The following is a 23,354-nucleotide window of genomic DNA, read 5'->3' on the forward strand; positions in this document are numbered from 1 at the left end:
CATTTCACACGTGAGGACTTCTTGCCTTGGGTGTTGTACGTGACCATGCCTGTTCCTGTAAGTGATTGTGAATCATCTCTGGTTCCAGGGGGGAGTATTTCAATGCCAGTTTTCTGGGAGCTGGGATAGCAGCTGGGACTATCCCAGCTACTATTTAATGCATTTCGAAGTAATCACCTACACGAGAGAATTTTCTGTGTTTGGCTTTCATGGCTTGGTTTCCGTTTAGGAGGCTGCCCCAGCACCTTCCAGACTTCCCGTAGTTTCCAGCATCTAAATCCTAAATCTGCTTCCTGTATCTGCATTGACTGTTTTTGTACCTTATAAATTTTGGGAGAGCTGAATCTTGTTGTGCAAGTGCTTTGCCTGTGCCTCTGGCTGGGAGCCTTGCTCTGTGCTGGGCTTTAAATCACAACACAGATTTACAGCGGCAATAGAGGTGGAACTGCAGGCATCCAAACCAAGAGTTATCTGTGCAGAGGAGCTGGTGTGCACACACCCCTGCAAATAACATCCCAGGGATGTCACATTGCTTCCCCTGGAATCACAGACAGTGATACCCCCTAAGAACAATAGCACTAAAACTGTCCTTGGCTTCAAAATAATCGGTTTGCCTGCGTGTGAGGCGCACGGTCTCCAGAGCTCTTTGGCTGGGTAGCAATATTTTACCTCTAATGACCTCAAACCCGAGCCAGCCATCTTTGCAGGCTCTACAAAACCCTGTTGAGCCGTGAATTGCACCCGGAGGTAGCTGCTGCCTTCACCTGAGCACATCCCTCTCTGCTGGCTCCCGCACGCTCCGGAGGCTTGGGGGGAGGCTCGTCAGAATGTACCAGGTTTTCCTCACTAATTTCAGCTTTCTCATTTAGTCAGCTTCTCCCATTTTTGGATGATCGAATCTCTGCGCCTTCTGCATCAGAAGAGGAGCACATGTAGTTTGCTGAGATTTTCTCATTGAGGTGCTGCCGTTGGAAGCAGACGACCCTCTAGGAAGGGAAGAAGTCGGGATGCTGTGTATTACCAGGTATTTTTTGGTTCTCCTTAAACATGAATAAATTTATCCTAAACTTTGTCTTTCTCCCTTCCCTAAACTCCTACCCTTAAAGCCTACTGGAAAAAGATGACTAGAGTTGTTAAATATGTAAAAATAGGGATGTGAAAACAGGATAACTGGGTAGAGGCTCCCACAGAGCTCCTTTTCTTAGTCCTGGGTTTTGGTCAGTGAACTTATATTTCTGAGCACACCCTTGGGCAGAATGCTGGCTGGCTGGACCCTGCTGTTCTGTGAGTTGACAGAGTGGGAGGTAAGTGGCACTAACTAATGGCAATTAGCAGAGGTCTGGACAGCTGCATGTCCCTGAAGGCATGAGCTCTTCTGGGGGTTGTGTCTTCACGGAGTGGAGCTGTTTGTCACCCTCCACGTCGCCCTACAGAATATGACAATTTGCATCCCTCTACTGAGACATTGCTGTCAGATTTGCTCAGCTGTCTTGCAAAAGAAAAAAAGAAAAAAAAAAAGAGAGGGTTTACTTAATTTTTGCTCCCCAAATCTGTTGAAATAATAGGGCAGGAATGATTAGCTGCTAGGAATTACCCATCAGCTGCTATCAGTGATAACTTGTTTAATGCTTATGTAGCACTTGGCGTTTTTATGACTGATGTGCCAGAAAGGAAACAAAAAGAGATGGGTTTGTTTTTAAATGGCAAAGGATCGTTTTTTTCTTTTCATTGCAGCTCTCAGGTAATAGTAAGAAAACTGTCCCTCGGCCCCCAAACCTGAAAGCTGCCTCTGACCAAAACGTGATGAGGGACAAGGTGAGAGGTTGAACGTGTGGCTTCGAGACCCGTTTGCTCAGTTGCAGGAGGGTTTAGTAAATCCCGTATCTCACGCACCCTTGACGGTCTCTCCCGCCTCCGTCGCTGCTGAGATGTTCCGCAGCGTTCCCGCAGCCCCGACCGATTCAAGCAGCGCCCGCGTGAAAGAGGAGCGGGAGCGCCGCGTCCTCCGCATTCCCCCGTCCCGGCTTCGCTTTCGGGCAGGATCCAGCCCTCCAAGATGGATGTTGAGTAGGCTCTGGCAGCGCGGCCGAGCGCGGCACAAAGCCGGGCGGCGCTGCCCCTGCGCGGGGCGGGCGGGCCGGGCCGGGCTCCCCGCGGTGCCGCGGGCTCCCCCCGGGCCCGCCCCTGCGGTGGCGGAGCGGTGGCGGGGCGGGGCGGCCGCGCCCCGGGGCACCCCTGCCCGCCCCGGCGGCAGCAGCAGCGAGACGCGCCGGGCGCCGCCGCTCCGCGCCCCCTCCGCCAAACTTTTGCCGGCGCTCGGCCGCCCCGCGGCTCCTCCCGGGAGGCGAAGCCGGAGCCGTGCCCTCGCCCCGGGCAGCGGCGGGTGCCCGCGGGGCTCCCGGCTTCTTTCCCCAGCTTTTTATTGTTTTTCCTCCTTTTTTTTTTTTTTTGTTTCCCTTCTCCGCGGGGAGGGGTGGGGAAGGGAAGGGGCTATAAAGCGCAAAGGGACGTGCGTGACACAGTCCCCGCTGCAGCCCGTCTGCACCGGAGCGGGGGGCTAGGTCAACAGCCGCCCCCCTAAAAATCAACCCAAGCCTCGCCCGCCGCGGGAGGGACGGGACGGGACCGGACGCCGCAAGGTAAGGCACCGGCAGCGGGGCGGGGAGCGGGGCCGCCGGCAAAGCCCGCTCCGCTTGCCCCGGGGCGGGCGGGGGGCGCCGTGCCCCGACCCGGCTGCGGGAGCCTCGGCCGGAGCGGGGCCGCGGCCACCCCGGCGCCGTCCCTGCAGCCGCGGCTGTGGCGCTGAGCCCGCGTCCCGGCACCGCTGCGCCGCGGCTTTTGCGGGATGCTGCCGGGAGAAAGCCCGGCGCCCTCCCGGATCCCTCCCTCGCCTTCGAGGTTTGTTTTTTCCTCCCCGGTTTTGCCCTCTTGCAGCCCACGGCGGGCCTGTGCCCCGCAGCCCGTGCGGCTGCCGCGGAGCCGGTGTGTGCCAGGCGGGCAGCGGCTCCGACTCCGCCAGCATCATTCGTGCTTCTCGGGGTAGAAAAAGTGGCTACCGAAAAAAAGCAGACAGAAAACTCTACGGTAGGATCTAAGTGCTGAGGTTTGCTACGTGCAGCCTTGGTTCTGTTTTTATTTCAACAGCGCAGAGACAATGGCTACAAAGCGCTGTTTAATCACTTGCAGATATAACTTTTATGTATTTAAACCTTAGCGCTGGGTTTTGAAAAGCTGTGATTCTCTGAGCGTGTTTGTTCCGGATGAATTTAACACTTGAGCGGTAGCAATGCCCTGGTTCCCCGGACGGGTTAGCGTGATGCCAGGGATGACCGTGATCCTGTCTGTGCCATGCCGCCCGGGGCTGCTCTGGAAATCATCCCGGTCGACACCGACGTGGGCTAGGCAGCCTCTGGAAGGCTGGTTTCAGTCAGCGGGTCCTGAAGCTTGCAGCTTCCCTTGGATTTCCTCTCCCCACCAAAGGAGCTGGTTAGCATCTAGTTACAATGTTAATTAGAACAATTAAACGGTATCGCTGTTCTCGTGGCTAGACGGAGCTGCAGGAGGCGAGCTCAGATGGGAGGCAAGGTCCCTGCCGTAAATTCCCGGATCTCCGTGTTCTAGCTGGCTGTTTGTGAGCAGCCTTAGATAGCAGGAGACATTCAGTGGCACAAGTGTGGCACCGTCTCCACTGGAGCATCCCTTAGTCACACTGCTCTGGCAGCCCACCCAGCGCTGGGGCTGGGCTCCCACCCATTTCACGCCTGGCTGAGACAGTGGAGTTGTGTCTGTAAAAGTGGAAGGGGCGAGAGCGATGTGAGGGTGAATTCCTCCCTGGGCGGCTGGCAGCCAGTGATTTATGGCACCGGTGACCCTGGCCAGGCACTGCAGGCTTGGCCATAGCCTGGTTTCCATAAAAACAGCCCTTGGGTGCTGGACTCCATCAGCACCCTTGGCTGTGCCATGAGGGAGGAGAGGGAAAAACTTTGTGTTTCTGCTCAGCCTACTTTGAAAATTGCTGAATCTGAGCTATTTTAGGAATGGTACTTTGGATTGCTTCTTGTCAGGAATGCCTGATCCTCCAGGCCGTGCTCTCCTGCCTCACAGCGAAACACGTACCTGCAGGAGAGCTGCCCAGGTCAGCTTTCTAGTGCCACTGCAACTCTCTGAAGTGCTCAGAGCAATGTCTAGAATTTAAAACTTGCTGATATTTGAAGCAGAAGAGGACTTGTTAAAACACTGGGTGATTTTTACCTTCTAGCTTGGCCATTAAGAAAGTGGTGAGATAGGCAGTAGTGCATCATGTGTGGGTGTATCCAGGGTTCTGTGGCTGTTTGACCCTGTTGTGAGCACAGTGATGTTTGTTCCTTGTGAGCTTTCTGTGTCAGCAGATAATGAGCCCTTCTTAATTTTCTGAGAGCTTTATAATACGTCTGCAAAATTCCTTGTCACGTTTCCATGATGAGGACTGTGGGTGCATCCCACTCTCCTTGTCTCTGTGTGGCCCTGGACAGAAATCCTGTTGATTTCTGTGCTGTGGAGGGTGGGCACTACAGCATATCATTGCAGCCCTGCCAGTGAAGTGACAAAATATGCATGTGCCACTCCTGAGTGGGGACATGCTGGGCTCTGCCAGCAGCTCCCTGGTGCCACCACACCTGGCAGGTGGTGGCACATGTGTGTGACATGCTGCTGGCGTCATGGGCCTGCAGGTCACCTCATGTCCCAGCTGCCCTGGAGAAGGTCAGGATTTGGTGGTGAAATGAGAGGGAATTTGAGCACTGTGTGGGATGCTGATCCCACCGAGATGACTCTGGGCCCCTTTCCTTAATTGTGAGAAGTTTGTCAGCGAGGTGAGGCAGAGCTGTGTAGGATCGCCGCGCGCGCCTGTGCTGTTGTGGGTGAGCACTTCGGAAACGCGGAGGAAAAGCTCTGAGGTTTCCCCAATGTTTATAAATACAATCTGGTGCAAACTGTCAAGCAAGCTGTTCAAAATCACGTCACGCCTGCGCTGCCTTCCCCGCTCGGTTGCAATGCCTTCGCTGCAGAGCCGGTGCTCGTGTGTCCTTCGGCGCTCCCGGCACGCAGCTCCGGCCCATCTGCAGGGCTTTCCCAGTGTCCCTGTCCTCCTCCTGTGAGCCAGGCTGGGATGCAGGCTCGGTGCCATGGCTGTGAGTGCAGCTCATTGGAGCCTGAGCATCCTTCAGTGCTCCGAGAGCCCAGGCTGCCTCAAAGCAACCCTGCTCACAGAGCAGAACTGCGTGCAGGGGCAGCAAGGGCGTCCTCAAGTCCCCTTTGTCCCTCTTAGAAGGTTTGACTACCTTAGGTGTCCCCTAAAAATGAAGGGATAAACCCTTTCCTGAAAGCTCCATCCATGCAGTGGCCTTCTGCTCCATGCCATGCCCTTAGCAGGGTTGGAGGGAGGCTGTTTGCTGGATGTTTCACTCTGAAGTGTGCCAGGGTCTTCTGCCTTAATATATATAAAAAGATGAGATGTTTATTAAACTCAGATCCTGCTTTTTCTTCTACGATTTATGTCTCGAGAGGCTGGCGACAAACAGTTTATTAAAAAGAAATCCTGATTTATTTCTGCAAATGGTTACATTTCAAGCTGGTACCAAATGGTTTTGTAGGAGACCACCTTTTATGCTTCCCATGGCAGTTGAAAGGATTGCTAGAAAAACAATCCAGAATCTAAGTAGGTTTGGATAAAGGCAAGCCAGGACTGTACGTCAGGATATGTGGTGCTTTTAAGCAGCGAGGCGGTGGATTTTACCACGGAACATCTGGGCACTGGCTTCAGTTACAGCGCAGATTTTAGTGGGATAACAAGTCCTGCTTGGCTTCGCGTTCATTTTGAAGTCACTAAACTTTATACGAATAATAAAACTGTAAGCCCATTACTTCACTGTTTGCAAGGGGCTGTTTCAGTCCCCCTTCGGGGTCTCGCATCTTTCTGGGGCTGGTTTTGTTTTGCTGTGCTAAGTGGGTATTTATCTTCTCAGTGCCTGGCCGGCTTTGACTGGAGGCAGCTTTGCTAATTTGTAGCGACGGCCACTGCGGGCAGGGCGGGCGGGTTTCCATTCGCCCCCGCCGAACATGCACGTTTTCTGCATTAGGGGCAGCTCAGAGAGCTCCGCGTTTCTCCTTCGCGTTCCTCCTTCCCGGCACCCGAAGGGGTGAGGATGGGAACCCGGGGGGCGATAGAGCTGCTCGGGGCTGCCAGCTCGGCCACTCGTGAGAGGTAAAGCAAAGCGGGAGGGTTTGCTTTCTTTTGGGTTTTTTTTTTTTTTTTTTTTTTTTTTCCTGTTTGGTTATAAAATGCAGAGAAGAGCGGACTGGACAGAAGGAGGGAAGGGCGTTTGCAAAAAACAAGTTTGCAAACTCTTACAGATTGGTGCATGTGCTGCTGGGAATGCCCCAGCATCGGGGAGGATAACCCCAGCTAGTTTATAGGTTCAAGGAATGCATGTTTGGAATCTAAGTTCCCTGTGAGAGAGTACAGACGGGCTGTGAGACCGATGGTTACCTGATCATGGAGCACCTGGTGTGACACTGAGCGCTGGCGAGCTCTGCGTTTTGGTGTCACTGACTGTATGGGCAGTAAACTAGATGGAATCAGAATTACACCCAAGGAAGGAGAATATCCCAGGCAAGACCAGTGAGAAGGGACTTAAGTACTGCTTGAGCTCTGCTAACTCATGAGTAGAGCGGTGAGTGAGCGTTGCTTTGGGGAAAAGGCAGAGTGCAGAAACTGTTCTGTTTCACATCACAAGATGTACTTCTGTGGCAAAAATCCTCATCAGATCAAACAGGGATAGTTTCTGCCTGAGAAGACAACTCAGATAAGCTTGTGGATAGATGGAAGGAGCTTTGAAGGCTGAGGAGATGTTGTTTGAAAACTTTAACAAGATGTCATTAGAGAGGAAGTATTTGCCCTTAGATTGGGGAACAGGTCAGGATAATAAATCGTAACTCCAGGAGAGTGTGCTTAAAGCTGGAAATACATTCAGATGTGAGAAAAAGAGAACAAATATTAGAAAGAAGTTTCTTCTCTCAGAGTTCATTTTCTCATTTGCTGCATGCAAGGACACCCACTGCACAGGAGAAGGATAAATGTTAACACAGAGCTGCAATAGGAACCAGCTGAAAATCTCATGACTGCATGGATGGCTTTGATTGCTCCACAGGGAGCACGTCAGTCATGTGGGACACGTCAGAAACAGGCAGTGTGTCATGTCACCTCATGTGTGAGGTAGCTGATAGTCCAGCTTCCCCAAGAACCTTATGGGGGGCATTTTACAGGATGGGGTTTGAATGTCACTGGAGTAATCAGCAGCAGGAGCGGCCTGAGAAGCCAGCCCTGCTGCAGGGCAGCTTCACTGAGCACAAACATGCCTGAGTTACCAGAGGGGAGCAGCAGATCCTGCACAGAGCATCTCGCCCTGGGCTCTGCCCTCACACCCAGGCAGGTACTGTCAGCTTTCCTCACCGATTTCTCAGGGCTGTTCAGGTTTGGCCTCAAGTGGGACTGCTCTGTCTTCAGGGTAATTAAACTCAGGGGTTAGAGAGATGTTTGTTGCTTGTGTGACAGCTGAGATAGGAGGCAGTGGGTACTTGCTGCTAGCACCTGGAAAACTGAGCAGCAAGAGGCAATAATTTATCTCTCCTGCCTCATTCCCTGCTCCACGGGTCCGGATATGAGTGCCCCTCCAGTGTGACCCTCGCACGCTCCCAAGGTGACACAGCACCGAGGCCGACACCTCCCCTGTGATTTACAGGGGAAAAGCATTGTTTGCCTAATTGAGTCCATTTTTTTCCCCCCTGTATTACTTGAGGAAACACAACTTTGTTGAAACTTTATTAGGGGGTGAGAAAAATGATGCTTTTCATCTTTGTCACCTTTAACTTGCTCGGTACCAAGACAGAGCAGCCCCAGACGAGCTGAGGCACGGTGGGATTGTGGGTTCCTCACACACATTTGCAGGGATGGTTGGACAGGGAAGATGTTTGTACAAAGCAGCCAGAATATTGTGAAGAAGTGAGTGCTCCCTCTCTTTCTCTCTGTCTCTCTCTACTTTGTTTAGGTGCAGCAGATTTACTGCTAATTTGTTTTTAGTCAAACAGTCTAAATGTGTCCCAGCGTTCTGAAATCCAGAAACCTGATGGAAATTTAGCAGTTTACAGATTGGGATGGTGTAGGAAAGCCAAGCTGGTCTCTGGATGTGAAGGAAAACATCAATGTGCAGCATTAACAGTTTCTAGTCCCTGTTCCTTCCCTTCCTTTGGCTACTAAATCTGTGTTTAATTCCTTGGGGGTTTTCTCTCCTGGGTAAGAATTACTTGAGTATGATTTGTACAACTAATAGGATCTTACCCTTATTTGGGGAAGACCCTAGGGGCTCTTTCAAACTGATTTTTCAGTAATGAGAAATAATGAATAAAAGTCTAATGGTCCTAGGGGGTATTAAAGTTACAATTTTGCAGGGAAGATTTAATATCAGTCGATTAAAACTTTTATAATCCTGTTAGAGTACAATAGTCAGAAAAAAAAAAAGAGAGAAAATAAGTAGGTTTTAAGACCCTCTCACATCATGTGAACAAGTCTAAATTTAATGTTTGAATTAAGCAGGTATTTTAAAGCAAGAGTCTAAGACATCTCTTGCAAGTGTGTGATAGCAGGGTGGCAGACTCAGGGAAAGAAATCTGCTATGTTAATTTATGGAGCACATTCTAATTCCCTCTCATCTAACAAAAAGCAGTTGCAAGGTGTTTATGAGAAAATCCAGGCAATTAGGACTTCAACTAGAAAATGCAAAACTCATAGACCTCAGCACAGTGCGTTTCTAGCGGCCCAAACCATGCCCTGGCTCAGCCTGCTGCTCACAGGGTGCATGAGCATCCCTCTGGGCACTGTGGGGTCCCTGAGGGTCTGTTCACCCTGGGCTGGGCACACCCCAGTTGTGGCCCTTGGTGAAAGGTGTGGGGGCAAAGTGGGGCCTGGGGGCAGAGCTCCCCTCATGGCCAAGCCTCTGCTGAGACGCTTTGAGGGGACAAAGCACCAAGGAGCAGATAGTGTTTTATGAATTTACAGCTTTTGGGGTTTAGCAATGATCAGCAGTGATGCTGGAATGACGTTTTATCCTTTAGCAGGAGCTTTTATCCAGGAATGCTGTAGCCATTTCCAGTCGCTGGTGGACGGACACCCCCGGAAAGCAGCACTGGATCCCACACCAGAGCTCTCACCACGTCTTCCCCCTTTCTGATTGCAGGAACTCCTCCCTTCTTGTCCCTCCTTTCCTGCTCTGTCAGCCTGGGATGTATGGTTGCCATAAGAGGGCTGGAGGAGGTTTTGGGGCTGTTTGGATGTTCGCTCACCCATGACAGCCCGGCCTCCCCGCCTGCACGGGCTCCCTCGGCTTTTGTTGGCAGCCAGCACATAAAGGGGTAACCTTTCCCCTGCCAGCCTGCACAAATGAACACTGGCCCAGCAGCAAAGTGGAGCTGAAACCAACCCTTGCAATAATCTGATTTTTCAGACCCCTTAGCACAGCTCTGCAGGTGACCCTGGCAGGTTTGAACCTCTGGCGCCACATATCCCTTTGGAGTACCCATCCCTTCTGCACTTGGGAAGGACTTTGCAGCTTGGAAATGCACAAGTCCACTGCTTAAAAAACATCAAAGTGCTAGAAGGAAGACTGAAGACTGGCAGCCCCCAAATGTGCTCCTGTCCTGCTTTGGTGTGACGGGCTGGGGGCTGGTGAGCTGTGCCTGGACTCGTGGGCTCTTGCAGCCTCTCCAGAGAGCTGAGCCTGTGTCAGCTCTGACCAAGGCAATCTCCATGGCTCTGCCTCACTGTCTCCCCATCAGTGCCCTTTGGAGTCAAATCTTTGCTCTGCCATGGCTTCTTTGCACTGGAGGGGTTGAGTGATGCGGGATGAGCAGCTGGGGGAAGTTTGGATTTTCTCTGGAAGCAGTGGGAAATGTCAGGCACCATGGTGGGAACAGCAGGTAGCTAGTTGAGAAATTAGGAAGCAGCTCATGCCCTCCAGTAACAACTTTCACTAATGTATTGAGCTAATTTATCTGTTGGAATCTGTGTCTTTTTTTAAGCAGGATGCTGGGGGAGTAAATACAAGATTTAGGAAGTGTGAGCATGCAAAGGAGGGATTTGCTGAGTGGTACCCAGGAGCAGTGCTGAGGCTGGATGTGCTTCATCCAGGATGAGCCATCCTGGCTCTCAGCCACTGCAGCCCCTCAGGAACCTGTGCTAAGAAATGGTGTGTGCTGCTTCCTGGGATGGTGGGGATCCATGTGGGAGGCAATATCCGTGCTGGATCTTGGAGTCTTTGTTGCTGTGACTGAGATCTGCCAGGTCTGATGCTAAGAGTTGCTGGTAGAAATATGTAAATACCAACAGCTTCAGCACTACATTTGATACTTTCCATTTTCAAACACTTGACAAATGTTTACATATTTTCAGCAGCTCTTTTTCAGCTGGGGAAAATGAGACACAGCATCTGTGAAGTTACTCTGATATGCAACAAATCATTATGAGAGAGCACCTTGAGGGTTCATTAAGGACTTGCAGGGCCTAAGGTTTCCTTTGCATACTTTTAAAGCAGAAGGTAGAAAATACTAAAACCGAATCCAGTTTTGGATAGTAAGTGCAATCAGAAAGATTTGTGTTCAGATGATAATTCAGGGATTTGAAATTTTGAGGGATCAGCTATAAATATAACATATATTACTGTGATTACCAGTAATATGTAGTGGTCTCTACTCCCAAATAGGAGAAGTGGAAATGGCCTCAAGCTGTGCCAGAGGAGGTTTGGATTGGATATTAGAAAAAACAGGGCCAAACTCTGAATTGAGCAGGAAAACTCATCATTCCTTTCGGGTCAGCACCACTGCAGGACACTGTTCTGGTGGCAGCACAGGGATGCAGTCTCTTCCCCAGGCATTGCAGACAAGCACCATGCATTGTTATTGCTGCTGTTTTGCTCTGCTCTTCCAGCTTTCTGGAAAGCTGCTGCCCTTTCTCTGTGCCATGGCAGGTGAGAAACCCTTGGTGGCAATAAGGGTGGTGTGGTGACATGGCAAAGGAGAATTCCTGAGCCACTGTTGTGGGAATACTCTGTGTGTAGATGTAGGGAAGTGAGTGGGAATAGCAATGCCTGTGGGCTGGCTGTGGTTTGTAATCCTGTGTACGTGTGTGGTGGTGTTCCTGACACAGAGGGAAACTGCATGTCTGGTGGAAGCTGTAAGAATCAGCCCCTCTGCACTTGACAGCTTTTCCAAGCAATATTCCCTTTATAAATCACCAACCAAAAACTAGAAAGGGAGAAGTGCATAAGGAATTCCAGTGTGCTCATGGCACAGCTTTCCATAGAATGTGAGTGCTCAGGTTCTGGCTGGAGCTGCTGGAGCTCAGCTTCCTCTGCTCTTGCTCTGGGAGTCACGCTGGTGACCTGCCTGTCCCTGCCTGTCCCACAGCTCCCTGCCCTGTGCCAGCCCCTCGTGTTCTCCCCTTTAGCAAACACCTTGTTCAGGAGCAGCTGCTGTGCCAGCAGTATTCCCCAGGAATAGCTCAAGCAACCTTATCTCCTTTGGTAGTTAATGAAGTTAATGGCTCTGGGTTTGTCTTGTAGCACCTTCCCAAGCCTTCCTGCCCCGGCACTTTGAGGATGCAGATCCTGGTTCTGTTCCTGCTCTGTATCATGCCCTGACATTTCATGCTGTCCCTGGAGGATTTTGTCGAGGGCACTCACTCCTAATGTCATCCTGAAGTATTCCAGAGGAACAGTGGGAAACTCTGCAGCAAATACCAACAGGCTGGTGTTGGTTGTAATTTGTAATAGTTTGTGTGTTCCTCCCCGCTAATCCCCTTGCTGAAATTCATTACAGAGAGAGAGCAACCTACACCCGGAGAGCTGTGCTGAAGGCGGAATGCCTTGGCCAAGGAAAGTAGCTATTGTTTTATGATTAAAGGAAAGGATTATATTGGGATTTCCTTGAACAAGGAAAGTCTCTGCCCTACTTTTATTGCTCGTAACAAGGGGATAATAATTACTTTCCATTATAAAACACCCCCAGCGCTTGCGCTGAAAGATTTGTGGTAGAGCTGCGTGGCATTCGGGGCTGGTTATCTGAAATGGCCTGGTTGTGCAAACTGACATTTCTCTGCCTTATTTCTCCTACTGGGGCTCAACCCCTGCTGAGACTATGGAAAAAATTCCTCTACTCCGAGTTGGGTCAGCCTCTCCGAGTGTGACATATTTTCTCTGCAGGAGCTGGTACCAGTCACCTATCCCATGACGCCTGCCCTCTCCAGGAGTGACATCCAGCCACCTGGAGCTTTTGTACGGGCTTGGGAGGAGGAGCAGGGACCCAGCCGGTGCTGGAGTGGCGAGGGGAGGTAACATCTGTCCTGGGGGGAGGGCTGGCAGCTGGCTGCCTCCCCGTGCTCCAGCACATCCCTGCTTCCCGTGCTGCTGCCACCCCCTTGCAGGAACAAGCTGAGCTTTGTAGCAGGGGCCGCGCTGTTTGTTTGGGTTTGACACTCGACGCTGAGTCCCGTGGGCAGAGGTGGCTGTGAAAGAGAGGAGCACTGGTATGTGGTCTCTGATTGAAACAAGGAGAACTATCAGGCATTTCCTTGAGCGTCCCAAATGGCATCTCCTGGCTCAGCTGGTTTTTGAAGCGTCCAGCTGCCACCAGCTCCAGGGTGACGATTTTGATGTGATCGGGGTTGAATCTGTTTCCACTAAAAGTGGAAAAATAAATAAGTCTCAGCTTAGAAACAAAATAGTCCATGTAAAATTTGATTTTTTTGATATCCTATCTCCCCGAGTATGTTTGCTTTTCATGCAACATGTCTAATTTGAGACAGCTCTGCATTTTCTAATGATGCCCCTTTGGAGTTAGCCTCTCCCCCAAGCTGTAGCTCACTGCTACTGTTGTTCATTAGGATTTGGTAGAAATGTACCCTTATTTCTTCAAACCTTCCTATTTTTAAATGGTTGTATTTTTTTCCCTGTAATGCCACAGCGATTTGCTTGGCTAAAACAATAATTTTCCCAGCAAAGGAAAATTGTGGGTTGAGTTAGAATTGCAAGAGGTGCTTGGTTAATCCACAGATTATTGACACGGTGGAGTCTCCATGCTTCAAAGGCACCATTATAGTCCGTCGTGTCCCTGTGTACTTGGGGAGCTTTAATCCATGGATTACAGGTCCCTGAGAGCTCCTGCCCTCCCAGTTACAGCTGGTCCTGCCAATGGGAGCTGCCACGTCAAGCTGACTGTGGCACTGCGCAAAAAATTGGTCTTTAGAATCCACAGAGACAGTGGTACAGCCTTGCATTCCTATTGGGGCTGCATTTCTTGTCCCGAGCCCCTGGAGAGGTCTCAGAGCCCTGCCTGGCCCCTGCTTTTCCCCAGGCACCAGGCAGGAGCAGACAGCAAGTTTTCAAAAGCGATGATTTAAAAAAAAAAAAAAAAAAAAAGGAACCACAAAAAAGCCCAAATGAAAAACATACCAAGCGTTTTCCACATCCTTTAGGGAATAGTCAGCATTAAACAACAGGCCTTCACTTTTCCCCTCTGGTCTCCCCCTAAACAAACAAACTGAGCAGCTCCCAGTAAATGCTTAAATTGCAAAGGTATGATTTTTCCTTGTTGGCACATTAAAAGTAACTAATTGCATTGCAATCCAAATTTATAAGCACTTTTAAACTCCTCTGTTGCTCAGGTGATAACTGTGTGTGCTGAGGTGCATGTATTTGTGGCATATATCTCTGGAAATGGAGTGTATAATGGAAAAGCTCACGGGTTCTTTACTTGCAGCATTCCTATAATAAGTCAAAGAAGTCACACAGTGCCCTTTTATTTCCAAAGCTGGACTTAAATCACGTCAATAAATCTGCAGACTTATTATGAGATGCAGCAAGGGTAATGTAAACAGAAAAAAACCCCACCCCCAGCACACCAGAGTTTAAAAATAGGACGTAAGGAGGAAAAAAAAGTTAACCACCCATACAATAAAAAGAGAAGAAATGCAACACAAAAGCACGGTGTCAGGCAGTGCCTTGAAATTATCCTCACTAAATTACAGTTGTGCTCTTCCCACTCTCTGTAATTTACGTGAGGGTTTGGTTATCCCAGACAGATTTGCTCCAGGTAAACCCAGATCTTTTTTGTTTTGGTATTGTAAGTCCTTCACAGGTCTGGGTGACAGTTGAGGAGTAAAGCAAAGTATTTCCATAGATGAAGGAAGATGACTGTGAACAGGTACTGGTGTTGCATGTAGTGAATCCAGTACTTTGCTCCCTTTTTCCATGGCATGGGTGTGTTTGGTGAGTACCTGTGTGAAATAAATGCACACTGAAGCCCAAACAGATCCAACTGCTTGGATCCCCAAGAGGCAAACAAAATGGATTCTTGGCTTGCTGGGTGGGGTTTCTGTGGTGGGATGCAGGCAGGGAGCCTCTGATCCCTTACAGAGTATACCCTGCACAGCTGCATTTCAGTGCTGGGAAAAAAGGTCAGCCAGAAAATACCATCAGCTTGAGCAGGGAAATCAAAAATGGGGAGATTTCATTTGGCTTGGGTTGAGGATGTGCCCTGCTGAGCCTGTGGGAAAACCCCATGAGGTGCTGCCACAGCTCCAGTTAATTTGTCCCTCAACTCAGGACCTGAGCCAGCTGTAAATCCCATTATCCTCTCCACTTCTGGTCCTAATTGCAGTTTACATGGAGATTTGCAGATGGAGTTTGTTACCTGGAGGTCTCAAAGGCAGGAGAGAGGTCTGTGTAGGGCTTTTGCAGGTGGGGTTTTGGAAAAGTTGGGGAAGGAGATTATTTAAAAGATAGGAATTAATTGTAATTGTCATAAAACCCACGACCTGACTTAACGATTATTTTCGTGTATGTGCTTATAACTCAACTTGATAAAATGCCATTTATAAAATGGTTATTTCTTCTTTGTGAAAGAAGGAAAAAGCCCCAAGCCTCTGGCAAGGTGATGCATTTTGCAGTGTTTAAAATCATGTATCTCCCTTTCCAATGTACAGCATGTATTTTTTCATCTGTTGATCTTTTTAGGTAAATACAGCTGGGCTCTTTGAGCAAACATGCCCTGAGGTGTGGCTCTTGCTCCTGCAGTGTTTGTGCAGCCTGGGAGCTGCTCACCTGGGGATGGCCCTGCCACATTCCGGGTTCAAACCCGAGGAAACCCTGGCCACCTGCCCTGGCATCCCTCAGCCTGCTCGGGTTCCGTGGTGCCCAGCAGGCACAACCGAGTGGCCCTGTCCCCTGGGAGCAGCCCTGCCTGGAGGAGATGGCACCCTCGGGATGCCCCATGCTCACTCTTATTACAGTGACCTGAGGCGGTCGCTGAGGTGAGAGAAGGACGAGAATCTTGTTCTTTGATCAGAAGGCTTGATTTATTGATATATAATATATAATACATTATAACTATACTAAAAAGAATAGAGAGGTTGCAGAGACTGCTAAGCTAAGAATAGAATAGCAGGAATCTAAAAACAAGAGAGTTCTCTGTCTCTGTGTTCTAGAGAGCTTGCCCTGTGGATGGCCCTTAATTGTACACATGGAACATGAACCAATCTCAGGTGCATCTTATTGCATTCCACAACAGCTGATAATCATTGTTCACATTCTCTTTCTGGGGCTTCAGCTTCCCAGAAAATGAACAAGTCCCAAAGAAAGGATTTCTATGAAAAAATGTCAGCGACACACTCTGACTCCCCAGCCAGCAGCACTTTTCCCTCTGGGTTTGAGGCTCAGTCCAGACAGAGTTTGGGGAAGAAGTGAAAGGTAAAGACGGGCCATTAGAGGGCACTTTTGCAATCCTGGAGAAGGAAAACGGTGCTTATTATTTCACTTAGGACTGTTTGTTTTGGCACTCTCTTAAATTCAGTGATAAACAGCAGGAAAATCCCTCCAGTCAGCAGGAATATATCAATAAAATATTGACTCAGAGTTTAAAAGAAAAGAAAACAAGACAAACTTGTAGAAAACGGAATAAAAGACATTTAAGGAGGTGGCACAGCCTGGAGAACAAAAAAACCACAACGTATTTCACGTATTTTGTGTGGCTTAGCAGTGCAGTGCTTAGGCCTCTGCTTGTACCTAGATTCTAAAAACGAATCCAAGGCAAGAAAATTGTTGTGGGATTTTCTGAGGACTGGGTGGCAGAGCATGAATTCACAGGCTCACATCTAGCAAGTGCATTTTCTGAGGGACTCTGTCAAAGTCACTGGTGAGCTTGCCCAGAAACAAGCATAGGATGAATAAATGGGCTTTTTGCTTTGCTCTTGATGTTTTGCATGAGTAAACTACAGAGGGTTTAGTTTGAAACCCTGCCAAATTATAATGAGTGCTCTGCAAAAACTAAAATCTGTTTATTAACTGGTGTGAAAGGGTGGTGTAACGCTGACAGCACAGCTTCCAAAAACTGTGAGCCAGGTTTGGATGCCTCTTTGCTGTTGTCCTGTTTTTGGAAGTGTTGTGCATGAAAATTGGGCCCATTTTAAGCCTCTGAGGTTAGCTACCTGAAAAGGAAAGCACTCAAAATTCTATTAATTTGTCAAAGAACAGAGATTATCAAAGTTTCCTTTTTCAGTAACAGTTGACAACTTTGCAAGGTATTTCATGTGTGGGACGGGCAGGGATATAGAACTCAATTTAATGTGTCTTTTTGGAGTTATTTTTAAGCCGAAATGCTTTTATAATTAGATAAAGAAATTGCAGACAAATCTGTACCTTGTCACTGCTCTGTAGCTGTTAAGGGGGGCAGAAACACTGTTTATGGAAGTTTTTGAAGTGCATTAGCTAGTGAAATTATTTAAGAAGTGAAGCTGAGCCTATAATCAAAATGGTTTATTTTAGTAGAGGTTCCATTGCACTGGAACTGACTATGGGAATACACAGGATTGCAGTTTCAGGGGGTTCATGTGGAGGACGCTGTCTGCAGAAAGCGTCAGAGTTCCTTACCTAACCAAATAATCTGCTGTAACTGTTGTGATTAAGTTGGAAGGAATTTCATCCCTGTTGGCCAACAATAATACTCGAAAAATCAATAAACAGCGTGTTAGAGCACACGAAACTCATCGTGCTTTGTGTGAGAGGAGCTTTCTGCTGCCTTTGGTGACTCAAGCCAGCAACTATTTTGACTTATGATCTTTGCTCCAAAAGGTGAAATGTCTTTAACTTTGCTGGTGAGTATCAACACTCCAGTCTGAATTTGAGGAACTATATCCACTGTGATCAAAAGCTAACTCAGGACCTGTTTGGGATAAATTTTGACAAAGGCTGGGAAAGCTAAATCAGGATTTACCTGTAGGTAGCAATGGCATGTGCTGGGTAAAGCCCTGGACTCTTTTCCCTTCTGTAGGGCAGAGCACTGCAGTAACCTGTCATGAAACCATCCCAAAGGATAACAGAGCACACCATTTGAGAGCTGAAGTTGCATCCTGTGAGGGTGCAGGTCACTCATGGATCCTGCTGAGTTTGCCATGTGTTTTCCCTGTCCCATCACTGATTTCAATGGGAAAATAGATAAAGGAACTGAGCTGGCCAGCAGGAGTTGGAGAAAACAGTAGAAAGGGGGAAGGGAACGAGCTGATATCAGGGGAGAGCAGAGAGGAGGGGTGAGTGGGGTGGAACCTGCGTGTTGGTGGAAGCAATGATTAAATAACAATGGCAGAGGCAGCAAAATGAGGGTGAAAATGGCCCTCCACGGCCTTGCTGGTGTCAGCAGCCCTGCTGTGCAGCTTGTGGGTGGCTGTTTTGCTGTCCTGAGGGCAGGACAGGCGGAAGGGGAGCTGGAGGCAGCAGGGAGAGGGATTTAGGAAGAGCAGTTGTAGTGTGGCTTGGACTACAGGGTGCAGCTTCTCAAGGAGCTTTGTGTTTTCTACTTTTACATAAAATATTAGGGGTGGTGGAAAATATCTCAGTGACAAATTTGGTCTTTGAGGTAAAAAGAAGAGTTTGCTATAAAACAGTAATTGTTTCACAGTGCAGTACCCAGAGCAGTGCATGACTGCACACTCAGCCTAGAGACAAGATAAGCTGTTCCTGGCAGCTCAGCTTTGAGCATGTTTCTCCCCAAAATCAGTGCTAACACAGCTAAGGTAATGGCCTAAACATTTTTTTTTCTTTCTTCTCCTAATTAAAATTGGTTATCATTTAATAATTTAAACTTGATACATTTGTACCAGAAATGGGCTGTTTCCCCTTCCTCCCCCCCATCCCACAGCCGTTATAGATGAGATCATTTACTCTACTGAAAGGAGATTTTCAGCCTGTCCCACTGTATATGTTAGGGTAGTAATTTCTGACCTAGTTATAGACATAATAATGAAAGGCTAAGATTATGAATTATTATGCCAAATTTGTAAAGGATTCTTTGCTTTTGTGTTTTGCAATTCCCATCAGGCTTGAGTATTAAGCCCTGCTGAATTGCATGCTAATACCAATGTGCTTTGAATATGTGTGGGTTTGTATCACATGTTTTCCTAATTCGCTATTTTTGTCAAGAACAGTTTCACTGGAAATATTTACTTTCCAGAGGATTGTTGGGAGCCCAACCAAAGTTTCCTAGGGGAAGCGAGGGCGATGTACCCTCCATCTGCTCTGTGCTTGCTGTAGCTCCCAAGGCCAGCCTGCTCCGTTTCTGCCGTGGCAAAACATCAAAGTGTTACTCAGCAAAGCACGTGGAAGGCTTTGCTCTTTGGTAGCAATTCCAGCTTGAAACCAGTGCCTGGGCTTGCTTCGGGCACTGCCCAGGATGGGCAAATCTTGGTGACAGTCTGAGCTCAGCGCTTACAACGAGTTTTCCTGGTGTTTGTGTGGCAGTGGAGGTGCCTACATAGCACCAAGTGCAGTGAGGTTGCTGTGGGCGCACCCAAGTCCCAGCACAGCCGTGGTGCCCCTCCTGAGGTGAGACCCCCCTGTTTGCTGCAGGATGCTCCTGCTGCGCTGCCCGCTGCCGCTCCTGCTGCTGCTGCTGCTGCCGCTGGGCTCCAGGCCCCAGAAGCTGCCCACCAGGGATGAGGAGCTCTTCCAGATGCAGATCCGGGACAAGGCGTTCTTCCACGACTCCTCAGTCATCCCTGACGGGGCTGAAATCAGCAGCTACCTCTTCCGAGACACCCCCAAAAGGTATTTCTGCCTGGCCCAAGTGAGGAAGCTGAACTTTGAAGGGAGTAGCTGTGGTTGCTGGGTGCTTTGAGATCAAAATTGAGTCTCAACCAGAAAAATATAAATGGCAGTGTTCTGTTTGGTGAAGTAAACATGTGAGCCTGCAGCCCAATCTGGCCTCCCCAGCTGAGGGTCTGTCCAATTTATTTGATTCCTCGAATAAGACCAGAGCTCCTCCAGACTGCAGAATTTCCCTGGAGTGGGACCACTAACCATGTCTGGAGGCAAGGGGAAAGGGAAGGAAATGAGAAACTACAGGCTTGACCCACCCCACTTGTCCCTCTTCATTGTTCCCTACCGTGCTTTAAAGAAGCAGCATTAGGCAGCCTGGTCTGAAATCCCCACTTCCCAAACTTCACCCTGTGGGTCAGAAAACACTGGGGAAGAACCTGAGGCTCCAGAGAATTTAGGGAATTTATGTGCCTCATACCACATACCTCCTCCAGCCTTCTTTGGGGAGGAACATTTTACAATAGGCGGTGTGTGGTGCCTGGAGGGATGTGGGAGGGCAGCTGGGTGTGTCTGTACCTCTATGTGCTTGCCTAGATACAATGTGTGTCCTGCTTGGAAGAGCATCTCCCAAAGTTCCAGGAGAGATCCTGTTCCCCTTATTAATATCTCTGTGATTATTTGTATATAGGTAGTGTGGGAGTAGAAAGTAAAGCTGCTGGAGGGGAGGGCAGGAGGCCAGAAAGCCCTCTGCTCTGCCTTGACACAGAAGCGTGAGCCCTGCTCCTTAGCTCTGGCCCACCAGCCTTTCCATGCTCCCTCTGCCTGCTGGTAACACTTTTGGCTCTGTGGCCCCACCTAGACCATCCCTGGTGGTGTCCAGTCAAGCCCTGCCAGCTGGCTGCCACCAGGAGTTCCTGACATGTGGGTCTGTCACCCTCCCTCTAGGTATTTCTTCGTGGTGGAAGAGGACAACACTCCCCTAGCAGTGACAGTGACACCGTGTGATGCCCCTCTGGAGTGGAAACTGAGTGTGCAGGAGCTCCCAGAGGAAGCCAGTGGGGAAGGATCAGGTAACAAACCATCAGCAACTTCCCCTGTCCCCTTCCCTGCTTTTCTCCTGGATTTAAGGTTCCTCAAACACTGAGTCTCACAGCAGGCCTGTCTTTATGATCTCCTGCTGTTTCAGTCTTCCAGTGCAGGAGACTGACAACAGGCAGCAACATGGAAAGGACAAGGACTACAAAGAAGTAAAAGCTGAGGTTACAGTCACAGGGGTCTGGATGCTGCCAGAGCAAACTGTGTTTGCCCAGAGTGACTCATTTTGATGGGGGCTTTGCTGTGAGGTGTTTACACAAGCTAAAATTGGAGAGGCAGGGCTGGCATTGCAGCAGGACTGAGCCCACCCCTTGGAAGGGCTCATCTCCAGACACTGAGCTGTGTAGCTGCTGCTCAGGAGAGAAAAGGGCTGCCAGAGCCTCTGACACATGTGCTGACCTGTCCCACACACCACGTGCTATGGCAGGCACACCTCTGGTCCCCACCGTGTTTAGCAACAAAATTTTAGTGTGACTCAGACAGCCAAAGCCAAGGGTCCACATCCAGGAACAGACAGGTGAGTGAGTTTCCCCTGGGGAAATATGCATGGCAACTGCAGGTGGGATGCCTGACGCTCCAGTGGAAGCTGTTAGCTACTGTTCATGAGAGTCCATTAACGCTGGTCAGGTGGAGTTTCTTTTGTGTTTGGGTTTAACCTGAGTGCCAAACCAACTTTCCTCTCTGTTTTGACATAAGTGTTGATCAATTACATCTTCCTCAGAAGACAAAACCTTCCTTTTCCATCTCACTTTTGTATCTTATGTAGTAAAATGTGCCTTTTAGAGTTCTGTTTTTTCACAGTTGCAGAGAGTGTCTGTACAAATGTTTTCTTTTGCTTGTGTTCCAGGTGACCCAGAGCCCCTGGAGCAGCAGAAGCAGCAGATTACCAACGAGGAAGGCACGGAGCTCTTCTCCTACAAAGGCAATGATGTGGAGTACTTTGTGTCCTCCAGTTCCCCCTCTGGGCTGTACCAGCTGGATCTGCTGTCCACAGAGAAAGACACCCATTTTAAAGTGTATGCAACCACGACTCCAGAGTCAGACCAGCCTTATCCTGAGCTACCTTACGATCCCAGAATCGATGTCACCTCCCTGGGACGTACAACGGTGACGCTGGCGTGGAAGCCGAGCCCCACGGCCTCCTTACTGAGACAGCCCATCCAGTACTGCATCGTCATCAACAAAGAGCACAACTTCAAAAGCCTCTGTGCTGTGGAAGCCAAGCTCAGCTCTGACGATGCCTTCATGATGGCTCCAAAGCCAGGTCTGGATTTCAGTCCCTTTGACTTTGCCCATTTTGGCTTCCCTGCAGACAACAACTCTGGCAAAGAACGCGGTTTCCTAAAATCGTCCAAGTTTGGGCGGCAAACGTCCCCAAAGCCGAGAGTTGACCTGCACAGAGTTTGTATTGGGAACAAGAACATCTTCACCGTGTCTGACCTGAAGCCAGACACGCAGTACTACTTTGACATGTTTGCAGTGAACACCAACACCAACATGAGCACCGCCTACGTCGGCACCTTCGCCAGGACCAAGGAGGAGGCGAAGCAGAAAACAGTCGAGCTGAAGGACGGCAAAGTTACAGATGTGTTCATCAAAAGAAAGGGAGCCAAATTTCTACGTTTTGCCCCTGTTTCATCTCACCAAAAAGTCACCTTTTCCATTCATTCCTGCCTGGATGCTGTTCAGATCCAAGTTAGGAGGGATGGAAAACTCCTCTTGTCTCAAAGCGTGGAGGGCGTGCGGCAGTTCCAGCTCCGGGGGAAAGCAAAAGCCAAGTACCTGATCAGGCTGAAGGGCAGCAAGAAAGGCGCTTCCATGCTGAAGATCCTGGCTACAAGCAGGCCTAACAAGCAGGCCTTCCCTTCCCTTCCCGAAGACACGCGTATCAAAGCCTTTGACAAGCTCCGCACGTGCTCCTCGGTCACCGTGGCGTGGCTGGGCACGCAGGAGAGGAACAAATTCTGCATCTACAAGAGGGAGGTGGATGACAATTACAACGAAGAGCAGAAGAAGAGAGAGCAGAACCAGTGCTTGGGCCCAGACGCGAGGAAGAAGTCGGAGAAGGTTCTGTGTAAATACTTCCACAGCCAGAACATCCAGAAGGCAGTGACCACAGAGACAATCAGAGGCCTGCAGCCTGGCAAGTCCTACCTGCTGGATGTTTATGTCATAGGGCATGGCGGGCATTCGGTGAAATACCAGAGCAAACTGGTGAAAACCAGGAAGTTCTGTTAGTGCCCCTGGGCAGAGGAACACGGGGAACTCTGGACTGAGCATTATCCCGCTTCCAAGTGTACGGATTGACTACTCGCACAGCTGAAAAGTTGTGACCTGTATTTGTACTGTGTAGAAAAGATATCAGCTTGTATATTTATGTTTACATAAGTCATTGTCTGGAGGAACTGAGGCTGTCTGGTAGCGCCTGGCAGCAGTGTTACCGTGTGTCCAGTGACCCACATGTGATGCTCAGTAGATGTCCAAGGTAGGAGAAAACCTCGGAGGAACTGGCAGGCCTTTGCTTCCATATTGCATGAACTGCTTCTAAATTATTTTATACTTTAAGAGGCTGAGATACATCATTTGTTCACCTTGTTACTCTCACACACACAACTCACAGATATATGCCCTTTCTCTCAGTGTAGATGGTAGGGTTTCTGTAAATTATTTTATAGAGTCTTGTTTTAAATGTTTATGTTTCTATGATTGTAAACTATTAAAATCTCCCCCAATAAAATACAGATTTAAACTAAGTATTAACTGGGCTGCATATGAAGCAGTTTCATTGCTAATGTAAATTCTTACCTAGCTGATTTTCATGTTCAAATACTGTATGTATTTCATGTACAAAGTTGCCATAACGTTATATTCCTGTACATAAAATTAAAAAATATTAGATTATATATTACTGAGTTTTTGTTGACTGCTCCAAAGAAAGTGGCTTTTTTTTTTTTTGACATTCTAGGTGCACAGACAGGTGGGGGGACAGATGAGACATGCTGAAACTTGGACTGAATTTAGTTTTCCTGTTTCATCATGGCTTGCAGTCTGAGTTAGAGGCTATGCAGACCTTTTGTACAGTCATTTGTT

The 23,354-nt window shown here is 49.0% G+C and overlaps 1 protein-coding gene across 3 annotated transcripts; it reads left to right on the plus strand.

The window, feature by feature from the left end:
* NDNF (neuron derived neurotrophic factor) lies at positions 1 to 23,159 on the plus strand. 3 transcript variants are annotated; one of them, XM_064711630.1, is made up of 5 exons: positions 1 to 57; positions 870 to 1,024; positions 18,981 to 19,178; positions 20,115 to 20,239; positions 21,112 to 23,159. In XM_064711630.1, exons 2-5 carry the CDS (start codon positions 1,008 to 1,010, stop codon positions 22,500 to 22,502), a joined length of 1,731 nt encoding a protein of 576 aa, XP_064567700.1. In that variant the 5' UTR covers positions 1 to 57; positions 870 to 1,007; the 3' UTR covers positions 22,503 to 23,159. The 3 variants fall into 3 exon arrangements, with proteins under 3 accessions (XP_064567700.1, XP_064567701.1, XP_064567703.1); XM_064711631.1 differs by lacking the exon at positions 1 to 57 and adding an exon at positions 597 to 654; XM_064711633.1 differs by lacking the exons at positions 1 to 57; positions 870 to 1,024 and adding an exon at positions 2,240 to 2,639 and having other exon boundaries at positions 21,112 to 23,158.
* The last annotated feature ends 195 nt before the right edge of the window (positions 23,160 to 23,354 follow it).

Source organism: Zonotrichia leucophrys, chromosome 4 (assembly GCF_028769735.1).
Source record: "Zonotrichia leucophrys gambelii isolate GWCS_2022_RI chromosome 4, RI_Zleu_2.0, whole genome shotgun sequence".
Lineage (NCBI taxonomy): Eukaryota > Metazoa > Chordata > Aves > Passeriformes > Passerellidae > Zonotrichia > Zonotrichia leucophrys.

What these genes read in the sequence shown, in the direction of transcription:
- NDNF (XM_064711630.1), top strand. An exon ending in TTCCGAGACACCCCCAAAAG is followed by an intron (nt 19,179 to 20,114) that starts GTATTTCTGCCT and finishes CCCTCCCTCTAG; the next exon opens with GTATTTCTTCGTGGTGGAAG. An exon ending in AGCCAGTGGGGAAGGATCAG is followed by an intron (nt 20,240 to 21,111) that starts GTAACAAACCAT and finishes CTTGTGTTCCAG; the next exon opens with GTGACCCAGAGCCCCTGGAG.